We start from the raw sequence: 12,114 nt of genomic DNA on the forward strand, positions 1-12,114 counted from the left end.
ATCAGAATCATATTCCTCTCCTTTTGAAGGATCCCAGATGCTGACAACCCAACATAACCCCTCTTCTGCAGTCTGAAAATGCCAGTTTTAAGACCCACACAGTGAGTGGAAGGCTGAATATAAGACTATAAAAAAAATATTAGAACTATGTAATTTCTCTTTCCCATGATATTTAGATTACTGAAATGCTGAGTCACCAAGTTGCATGTTTCATACTTTTCCTAGGAGTCACAGAGGTAAGGTTTCACAATATAAATCTTTATTTTCTAAATTATTTTTATTTGTTATGGTGTACATATAATCAGGAGAGAAAAGAGAAATACAAATTGCTACTACGTGTAATTTTATGATGCTTTTCTGAAAACAATCTTATTGTATTAAGTGTACCAATTCAATTTTGCCCATAGATAATACAAAGTTAAGCTATGTTTACAGTTATATCCATGGAATTCAGTAGTATCACAGATGTATAAAAGAAGGAGCTGGTCTATGGGCTAATTTCCAGTCAGGTATTGCTCTGAAACTAAAAATAACATATTTTTTTATAGCTTGCTAAAGATATACGTGACATGCAACTTCTATGCTTCAGGATGATGTTGCTTTTTATCTTTCTAAAGACCTGGTATTCAAAATTTTTGTTTTGTTTTGTTTTCAGTTGATAAAACTTTGATTTTTTTAATATATATTTTTTTTTTAATACAGAGGGTGAAATACATTGGTTTCATGATCACTTCTGTCTTCCAAAAAGTGGGGATGTAAACAGACATGAAAAATATTTTCAACAGCCATCACAAAGGTGTTAGCTATACTTATAAATAAAGTGAACTGAAAATAAACAGGAAAGCACACTCTATACAATACTGATCCCCTAAAGACAGACAGAGGGGACAAAGAAGAGAAATGACTCATGGTAAGGCATGCTGACATATGTATTGAGCAGCAGGTTTTTGCCCACCAGCAAAAGAGGTCTGTAACACACTTTCATGTGTGGCATGAATAAAATCAGATTTTACTGTTTTTTTAATGGCCATATCCTCTTTAGATACTGAGGTTGAATCCTGCACATGATGCAGATATGGAAACAACTTTGCAGTATGTTTTTATTTGTTTCTTTGTCCCTAATGTTGTGTCCATCTGCTATAAATGTGTGGCTAAAATTCCATGAGCACCGTGGCTACACACCATCCATTATGCCAGTGGCATTGTCTTTGAAGATGCAAGGTGAACTGGATCAAGAGATCCTTTGAGTCAGAAATACCCCAACCAGATCACTGTGTGATCCTGTAAACTCTTGTACCAGCTCAGATGAGAAAGAGAGTGACATTGAGAGGAGCAGGAAAATCAGAAACTGCCACAGAGAAAGACCTCCATGTGACTTACATTCAAGAGACTAACAATTGATTTGGACTGCTTGACAAACCTGGAGAGACTTGGTTGTGACACCTAAATGAGGCATGCACAGCAGGTGAGCTTAGCACAGCCCTCTGCACTGTGAGGGGTGATGAGATGCATCGACCGGGTCCTCCCAGCCACAGAAGCTCAGCATGAGGTTCCTCCTCAATGTGAACTGGAAAAGAAAAGTATACCTGGGGTACCAGGTATACTGTCTGCAGCATTTCACATTGAAAAATACTAAAATAAATAGAAACAAAAAAGTTTCTGACTGCCTGAAGTGCAAATATTTTCTCCCAAAATTTGTTCATGTATCACCAGGAAGAAAAAAATCAAGAGTTAAAACTTAATTAATATTTTACTGAGATTTTCAAGAAGAAAATCTGGATTTTTCTAGTCACTAGCTTTTTTAGTATAATATAGTTAGAAACAGCTTTTATTTTAATTCTTATTATAATCAGCTGTGACTCAGAACACATAGAAAAGCACCATTTTCTAAATAAGATTAATGCTTATGCAATTATTTCAGAGAAGAACTGAATATAAAAGAAAATAAATAGAGATAGCTTCAACTACATGTTTTAATTCATTATCCTGAGAAGATGATATGGAAATAATAAGGTTAATCTGAAATCTTCAATAGGTTAATGTAATTCCAGTAATAATCTGAACAAGAATATTATTTTAGCATATAAATGTACAAGTACAGAGTAGTAAAGAAGTTATATGTGTATCTATCTATAGAAAGAGAGGAATAAAAAGATAACCTTTTACATATCTGTAATTATGCATCATCTTTTATTAGTCATGAAAGGAACAATGATATTTGCTTTCCATGGAAACAGGTGCTGCTTTTTCTCTTTCACCAGCTACACACAGGAAAAATTGTCACCTTGAATTGTTTATTTAAAGTGCTAGGACATTAGTTATGAGAATAAGTACTCCAGTCAGTGCCTTTTCCCCAGGAGATACAAGTACATTTAAAAACACAGGTACATCTACAGAAAATAGAAATGGAGAGTCAAGAATTATAGAATCATTTAGCCTGGAAAAGAAATTTAAGGTCCTCAAGTCCAAATGTTAACCCAGTACTGCCAAGCCTGTCACTAAACCGTGTCCCTAAGTGTCACATCCACACGTCTTTTAAATTTCTCTGCGGATAGTGATTCCACCACCTCACTGGGCAGTCCATTCCAATGTGTAACAACCCTTTCTATGAAGAAATTGCTCCTGATATACAATCTAAACCTTTCTTGGCACAGCTTGAGGCTGTGTCCTCTCATTCTGCCACTGGTTGCCTGGGAGAAGCCGACCCCCACCTTCATCCGACCTCTTCTCTGGTATTTGTAGTGTTATAAGTTCTCCTCTGAGCCTTCTTTCCTCTAGGATAAACAACCCCAGCTCCATCAGACAGCTCTATTCACCAGCTCCCTTGCACTTCTCTGGACACACTGTGGCACCTCAATCTTCATTGACCTTGGGCTTCCCAAAAAACCAGTAAGGGACAATGATCTGAGGGCTGTACCCAGGGAGACAGTAGGCTTCCCTAACAAAGGGGTGTGTGCTACATATAGGACCTCTCTTGATCTCAGGGTAGAAGAGGAATATCTTGATTTTACCAAATAAAATTATTACGGATTTCTGAAATGTTGTATTTTTTAGAATTATTCCTTTCCTGGAATTTTATTGTAAATAATCAGTCTGTCCTCTAAGAAATTATTCCTTACAAAGCTCTCTTATTTTATGGTTGCTATTTAAAAAAAAAAAAGAAAAAGAAAAAGAAAAAAAAAAGTGCCAAGGCCAGGAATGCAACTCTAATATTGCAATTTTAGTATGATCAGTCTTTGACTGAGTGTCTGTCTGAGAAAAAGTGCACTTTGAGTAAAGCATTCCTGTTTTAGACCATAACAGTTATAATACATGAAAAGATTATTAAAAAAAAGGCAAAATAAAACTAAAATCTTACTTACCAAATGTTCTGGGAAATACTGAGAAGATTTAGACTGTTAAAAATGCCCCAGTATAAACAAATGAAAGCAACCAGAGGAACCAAGACCTACATGTCATTTTTGAGGTCATCAGAGGCAGCCCTGTGCAGCCTATGTGACCTCATGTTGGGAAAGCTTCTGCATGCCCAGGAAATTGGCCCAGATTGACTCATATACATGCTCTCTACTGTCTATCATTTTATTTGGATGCAGGTTGTTTTATACTCCATTAGCGCAATCTCCAGCTTAAACTTTTTTTTCTTATTTCTCATCCTGGTTTCTCTAAATCATTCTTCATGTTTCTGTTCAGTGCTACTCCTCTGTATGCTTTAGCATAACAGAGCAACACTGGGCTTTTTGGTCTTTTTTTTCCCCCCCCTTGCCTTCCAAACATGGAGCTATACACCATTCTGCAGGTTTCCACAGTTTCATGCCTTCAAGGTACCTCCCTTGCAAGGTGACCTTGGGACTGATTTTCAGAGACTTGCCTCCCTTCTCCTTGCTCTAACCTGTTTTAATGATTATATAATAGTTCTTTAAGAAACTAGAATATTTCTTCGTAGCATGGTAGATTTAATGAAAAAACCTTGATGCAGCCTGGCAGATGTATGAGTCTGAGCAATGATGTGGAGTGTGTGGTGACGCCTAGAGATAGATAAGGTGAGGGTGAATGAGGTCTCATGGCAGAGTAGTGAGTGAGAAATCTCCAGACCTGCCACTATTATTCATATTGCTACTAGTTTGTTCATGTGTGTCTGGGAAGGAGAAACCTAATTTTCCACTCCAAAAGGAATCTTAGAAATTATTCTGTGTAAGTACAGTGTTGAAGATAATGGGAATAGGCCAAGAAAACCAAAAGAAAGGACTATTACAGCCTAGTAATTCACATATACCTGAGGAGGTCTTAGGACTAATTACTATCAGTATTTGAAAATGAAGCTTATGTTTCCTAGAATCTATAGAATAAGCTATTATTCCTAGACTACCTTTCTTTATAAGGTATTGAACAACAAACAAAAGTTAGGAACGGAAAAAAAGTGCTTCAGGATATAAATAAAATTATGAATAATTGTGGATATTTTTTTCTGCATTTCTGTGTCCCGTTTTCAAAGCTTTATTCCATTTTCATTGAAGTGACTGATACTGGCCATTGCTCAAAAAAAGTTGCAGAAATGGATTGATCACAAGTGTGAGTTGACATTACAAAGGAAAAGAATGAATTCACACTTTCATTCCCTAAATTACCAATGTCATAATTTCAACTAAACAAAACAAATGAATTTGAAAGACTGATTTACAAAATCTGCAGAGGAGAAAAGAGGTCAAGCAAAATACACACACTGGCACACATGCCTAATAATGATGTTTATCGGGGCACGGAATTGTTCATGGGAATGTTCACTTGTTTTTCTAACTTTTATATCTGTTTACCTATTTGTTATACTGTATGTTATATTGTGTGTGTTAATGACTAACATATACATTTGGGAATAAAAATGTTTATGTATGTTTCTTTATATTAGTCTCATGTAAGAGTAACATTTTTAGTCTAGAAATAGTTCTAGTTACCATATGAATACATACAATACTGTACAGCCTGTTTTTTCTCATCTTATAAAATACTCTACAGGAGAAATAACTAAAAAATATTCTTAAATGCTTCCAAGTTAAAATGACACAGGAATTAGTCATGGCAAAACAATCAATTTTTAAAACAGTAATACTTAATGTACCATCAGTACTGTGGGACACTTTCAGCTGCCTCATTGTATGAAGCATTAGAACTTGAGTGGCTCAGGTCTGCATTCGTGTGTCACCACCCCAACCAGGTATCTAAGGTACCAATAATATTGATGGAAGATTGATGGAGGTGTACGATTCATGGGCCCACATGTGAATGTCTAAATCTGAGTTAAGGGTGTCTCGCTTAGCTGCCAGCTGCCACTCCCCATGGTTCCCATTTAAGGAAGCCTCTGGAACATCCCGTAAGTCCTACATCATATATTCTAGTCCCTTGAGGATGTCTTGGATACTCCAAGAAATGTTAGGTGACACCAGTAATTTTTTTTGGGCAACTGAGTTGCTTTTTTGGGTGTCTGTCTTTATATGAGCTGAAAAATGCACTGGGCTTCACTGACTGTTGATAAAGGGCTGCGGTCACTTGCCCAAGGACCTGAGGCCATTCAGAACAGTAGTGGAAACCAGGTGGGGTTTTTTGAGCATCACAACAGGCACTCATTGTTGGTATTTTAGCAATTGAATCCCATGACTACATCCTAGAGATAAAAAGCACATATGTAAATATCTTTATGTGGCAATCCAGATAAAGATACCTTAATCCAACACTAGATCTTAACCTTGCTGTTATCCCTAGAGAAAATGCAGCTATAATATACATATATAGTATTTAACATACAGGTTTTTCTGAACTATCAAAAATAATTCTGAATTCAGTGGGACCCTGACAGACTGAAGAATTCGCTTGATAGGAATCTCAGAAAGTTCAAGAAAGGGAAATGCCAAATCCTCCTCCTGGGGTCGAATAACCCCATGCACCTGTACAGGTTGGTGCCTGCTGGGTGAAAAGCAGCTTTGCAGAGAAGGACCTTGTGGTCCTAATGGACACAAAGCTGAAGAAGTGCCCAAACTGCTCCCTTCAGCCTTCTGGGAGGAATCAGGAAAAATGTCAGGAGGTCAAAGGAGGTGATCCTTCGTCTCTGTTCTGCACTAGTGGGACACATCTACACTGCTATGTTTGGGTCTGGGCTCTCAAGGACAATGACAAGAAAGATATGGAAATAGTAGATGGATTCCTGCAAAGGGCCATGAAGATTTTTAAGGTATGGGTACAAATCTTACACAAGGAGTGGCTGAGGCAGCTGGGTCTGTTTGGCTGGAGAAGATGCAGAGTGGGATTTTTTGAAAATGTATAATTACCTGATAAAGGGAGCAAAGAAGATGGAGCCAAACTCTCGTCCATGGTGCTGTGACGGGGCCCAGTGGGCACAATGGGAAAGAGTCACAAACCAAAACACAATAGTTAAAAAAATATCTCACAGCCTAAGATGGCTGATACCATCTGCTGGGAGTGTTGAAGCACACTAGAAGAGTTAGGCCAGAGAGTCAGTGAAGTCTCTGTCCTTGGAAACATTCCAATGTCAACCGAACCTGGTCTTAGGAAACTTGCAAGAAGTGTGTCTACTATGGGCACAGGGCTGGTCTAGATGATCTCCAGAGACCGTTTCAGACTTGGTAATACTCTCTTTTTTTACAAATTGTTTTTAAGAGAGAGATTATCATAGGCAACTTATTTTCAACATAAAATATTCAAAAAGAAAACATGATTTTTTATGACTATACAGATGTTTAAAAAAAACACAGGTAAAATATCACACAAAACTCTTTGTTAATATTCAGGGTTAAGATCACTGCCTGATCTTATACAAGATACTATAAATATTGCTGTATCCACCAGGTCCCTTATTCCAGGCTTGTGAGTGGGGATAAATAGATGACAATGAGATACATATATCAAGCCATAAATAAGCAGTTACCAAAGACTGAGAAACAGTATTACCAAACTAATCAGCATAAATGTCATATAATCAGCCATTGCTGTACATCCTGCTCCAGTTGTGTCTAAAGTGCTGCCATCGTTGGTTTGATGGATTTGCTTTACGTCACTGAAGTTCGTCTTGTCTGGCATCCCTGCTGAGACAAATAAGAAAATACATTATGATGCATTCCTTGTCACTACTGGCAACATATTATAGCTAGAAAATAATAAAATATCCTCAGCACACAGACCGTCACAGTTTGGTTTCTAGTTCTCATGTTACTGCCAAATTCAAATGCTTTATAATTGCATCTAGAAATATGCACTGTACTATATGGCTATTAATCGTTGAAAGCCCTTCTGAGGTCTGCCAGCTCTGAACAAAGTTGTTCTTGTAGAAATATATCTCAACAAACATTTGCAGACTGAAGTGAACAGTTTTGCAAGTCCCAGTAGTACCTAAAATTCCACTGCTCACATCTTTCTTGAATTTGAAGAAAAAAGGAAATAATTTAATGTGAAATTTCTTGTGTCTGGGTCCCAATATTATTGCAAAATAATGTATAACTCATGGAAGATATGCAGAAAAAAATAGTTGTTGCTATATAAAACCTCCATTTTGGCACAATTTAAACAGACTTTACAACATTATAAGGAAAAATTCTAAAGCTAACTTGAAACAGGAATCCTTTTACTGAGTTCCCAGCTGGATATTTGTACTTTTTTTTTTTAACCAGGGTAAATATTTCTCTACCTCAAAACAGTACTCTTATGGAACAAGGATGTAATCACGCATTACATTTCCTCTGCCTGGTTAAACATTGGAAACAGAAGGTCTTGGAGACACACTGAATTTTGGTAGCATTGTCAGCTGCTTGTATCTGCTATACATGCTTGTAGACTCTCTTATCCCATATAATAACTTGTGGCATGCCACTATCAATCAAAATTAACAAGTCTAAATTCAGTGTTATTACGTACAACAAATATTGACATTGTAATTACACCGAGACTGAAAAAAGCTTCATATAAAGCACAGTCAATATTTATGTAATTAGGTCAATACATATATAATTCAGAAGGTAAACTCTACTGCTGGAACAGCAGCATTAGAAAGAAGCTCAGCTCTACTGAGCTGATATATTGATTTTACAGTCTGAGTTTCTGTATCAGTATTCATTGTTTAGGTGCTTCTTTTCTTTCTGTATCATTAGGAAAGATGAATAAACTTGTGAATCTTTTTTTTATTATTATTATTCAAAGTGACTATAGCAAAATATAAATATTTTAGTCATGGTGTTATTTTCTTTGTTAAGCTGGTTTAACAGAAGCTGCGGAGGACAGTCATTCTTAAAAGAACAACTTTTTTTTTTGGTGCTTGCATTAAAAGTACTCTTTTCTCTAAAAGCAGCTTGAAAGCTGCTTTTTGTGAACTTCTGCTCTAGGTATCAAATATCCTTCCTGCAGCCTTGAAAAAAAAAAACAACTTTAAGGGAAGAGTCAGCTAAAGTCAAACATGCTGTCTGAAAGAACCTGCTGGATGCTTTCTGAAAAAACCTGCTAAAATGAATTAATCTTCTTTGCTGCTGTACTAAGCAGTGTACCCTGCTATTTCATGTGGATTTATCAATCCCATTCTCTTGACGGAATTTGTGAAAATTAGCTGTATGAACACAATGCAAGAACATACAAGAAAGAAGAGTGACACAACAGATGGTGAGAGGGAGGGAATACAACTTTTCCTCATCATGTACTTTCAGTAACCCGTGTAAAAAAACATCAGTCAAGCAATGACTTCACTGAAAGTGTTTTGAGTGGATCATTACTATCAAGGTGTATTGAGGGGTTTTTTTCAGGGAAGTTTTTTAATTTGAGCAAAAGCAAAAAAAAAAAAAAATTGCTTTAATAATTTCTTCAGCATTTTAGTGAGGTCTTCTCATATTTAAAAAAGACTAATTTCAGTAGACAGTGACAAGTTCAACTCTCTCCTACACAGCAAAGCAGTTCAGCAAGTGCTATAGGTATAACAAATTAGATTTCTCCAGTGTATTTACAGATATGGTATCAGAGCAGTGAAATATTGGATATTATGTAAGTTAGTACATAAATAATAAAGCCGATATATATAAAAAAGAAAAATATTTTTTGATCTTACAATTGAAGAAATAACCAGCATTCACGGAATGTGTTTTGAATCTGAAGACGATGTGTCTAGATAATATTCAATGACTGGACAATCAGGTGTAATTTCTAGTGAAAGTTTAATTTACAGTTTTATAGAAAATACAGATTTCTTTTGATGGGAATTTTTTTCTTTCTAGCCTCAAATGAAAACTGCAGACTTTGGAAGTTCCCATGAAAGCAGTGATAAAAAAAAAAGTTCAAACCTACCTATATGCTTTCCTTTGATCAATCAAAATGTCAGAAATCATTATGTATAATCTCTGATCTTAAATGAATAAAATGGTGGACTTGTGTAACCATATAGCAAACCTGTCACCTATTCAACCTCATAAGTCTATGTCACACTGACTTATTGAGGTAAGAAATCCAAAAAATATGTAGAGATATCATATGGTGAAAAAATCACTGAAAAGGAAAACACTGCTTTAAAATAGCCTCTTTGAACAGAACTGTGCTATGTTGCTAGGGTCTTTTTAGATAGTTCTAATAAATATAACTTTAGATTTAATTCCTGCACCTAGGCTAACTTTTTTATTTAAATTAGTAAGTTCTGTTGTCCATTATGAATCAGAATTTAAACATAAATGCCATCTTTCATATATCATAATCTGTAACAGAAGCGATTCTTTCCTGTAAATGAATTTAACTTTCATAGTTCACAGCATACTTGCAATGAGAGATATCCAATCATTTTTAGCAGAACACACCAGAAATAAAGCAAACTTGTTTGGTTTTAGTCTTCTCATATGTCTGAAGATGGACAGTTACAGAACAGGCACTTAAGTTTTCCAAATATTTCAAATTATCTCTGATAAAAGTCTAGTTTAGTAATAAAACCATACTAGAACTAATGTTTTGACTGGAAAAATGATAAAATTCAGAAATCTAGTCTGAGACTCAGAGGGATTTTTTTTTCTGATGAAATTTATAATTTCAGCGGAGCAGAAGATGAATGGCTTGGGAATTAAAATCCAAATACCATGTTTGCATAAGTCTACATAAAGCAAAGCTGACAAGTATCACAGACATGTCCCCAGCATCAGCTCTCAAACTGTGTAAACAGCAGCAATTTAAAGTATTGTCCTGCTCTGGTTTAGAAAAAAATAATCATAAAATAATTGCCACAAATGTTGTGAACAGTATTACAGCATCTCATTATATTATAATTATATTATAATTATATAATTATAATATATAATTATTATAAAATACATAATTATATAAATTATATATAATTTTATATAATTATATATACATATAAATATATAATATTTAGAAATATTAATATTTATATAAATATATAATTTATATAATTATATAATTATATAATTTTATATAATTATAAAAATATATAATTATTATGTAATTATATTATAATAGCTGCAGAGTTCTAAACTTCTAAAGCTTTTTAGCATGTTCTAAACATATTTAAACATGTGAGAGGTAATGGAGCTGGCAGCTTTGGCAGCTGATCTGTTGTGTTCTCCAGAATACCTACAGCTCCAATACAATCTCCTTCCAGTATTCAGCAAGAACCTTTAGCCCTGATTTGAAAAGTCAAACCTATAGTCATGGGAGGTTCTCATTTGACAAGGAAGTTTTTTGTGGAAGTTGTCAAAACATTACAAAAATGGGCTATGACTTTGGGGCAGATGCTTGCCTACCAAGGGTCATGCTGGGACTTTAAGAATTTTAAAGGTTTTAAATCCTCTGACAATGTCTGGTTTTTGAAACCAAACCAGAAAATGTTTATGTGAGAGAAGCCTAACCTTAACCACCTTCCTGTACAATCTTCTGTCTGCTGAGCAACACAGAACTAACATAGATTTTCAAGGAAAACTGAAGGTGCCAAATGAACTTCAGTCAACATCACCTAGGACACAAATCCACACAAGATTTAGAGAAGAGGAAGAACTGGATTTCACTTTGTGCAATATTCTTATGATGTTCTGGAAGTTTTAGAATACAGCTTTTATGGAATCAGATTTTCCTACGAGCATTAAATATAAAGAAAAAAATTATTTTTAAAGGTTGGGACAATGTTTTAGATGGAAAAAAATTGGAATATTTCTTTTAAAAGACAGCACTGTGAAGTTATAGGCAAAGTTCTTCTTAGAAGAAAAATAATTATTTAAATAATATGTAATAGAAATTTCAGAATATTTTAAAGTGCAAACTGTGGAGTAAAACACTGATAACTATATGAAGTTTTGTTCCTAAATCTATGAGAAGGGTCATGAAGAAACATTTATTCATAGTAACAAAAAAAAAAAAAAAAAAGGAGAAAAATAAGTATTTACTTTGCATTACATTGAATTTTCATTTCATAAATTAAAATGACATATTAGTTCATCAAAATATTTTATTTGATTGAACAATATTTTGCTATCTGGAATTTTTTTAAACTTCTAATGGCTGTCCCCTCCTTTTATTTCACTGGAGTTTTTTCACCAGGTTTTACTCCTAACTATTCAACATCATTAAAATGTTTCAAAACATATCCATGCTAAGTGAATCACAAAGCTTTGCTTAAATACCTCAGAAATAGTTCAGTTTATAGATAGTGGTTCCTATGAAAACTTCCATTTTCTACTTTAAAAAATATTTATAGATATTCCTCTACAGAACAGTAGCGATAGGAGAGAAAAAAAACACTGAGTATACGGAAATCATTCTCCAGCTAGTCTATTTAAGCCATTACTCTTAAATATGTCACAAAATACTTATGAGTATCCAGTGCTTAGACAGAGAAGTAGAAACCTCTATTATTATTTATTATTATTATTATTATTATTATTATTATTATATCAAAGACTTCCATGTGAAGTTCATGCGATGTTGGCCATGAAGTCTTAATGAGGGGAGGAAATGATGTGTGAAAACTCATTCATGAAGGGTACCTGGAAAAGGACTAATTTCTGGAGGTTGCTTTCATGTTTTTATGACTCCATCTATATTTGGAAAACCTAGGGGATGTCCCTACAGGAAAACACA

At 34.7% G+C, this 12,114-nt stretch overlaps 1 protein-coding gene across 1 annotated transcript in view; it reads right to left on the reverse strand.

Moving 5' to 3' along the window:
* Positions 1–2,173: 2,173 nt before the first annotated feature.
* The window catches only part of GPC5 (glypican 5), a 584,277-nt gene continuing 574,336 nt past the window's right edge, over positions 2,174–12,114 (reverse strand). Inside the window, exon 8 of the mRNA XM_086880902.1 lies at positions 2,174–7,088. Within this exon, the coding sequence (XP_086737028.1) occupies positions 6,931–7,088 (158 nt within the window). The 3' untranslated portion in view covers positions 2,174–6,930. The remainder of the gene's footprint in view (positions 7,089–12,114) is intronic.

This window comes from Cyanistes caeruleus, chromosome 3 (assembly GCF_971803275.1).
Source record: "Cyanistes caeruleus chromosome 3, bCyaCae1.hap1.1, whole genome shotgun sequence".
In the NCBI taxonomy this organism is placed as follows: domain Eukaryota; kingdom Metazoa; phylum Chordata; class Aves; order Passeriformes; family Paridae; genus Cyanistes; species Cyanistes caeruleus.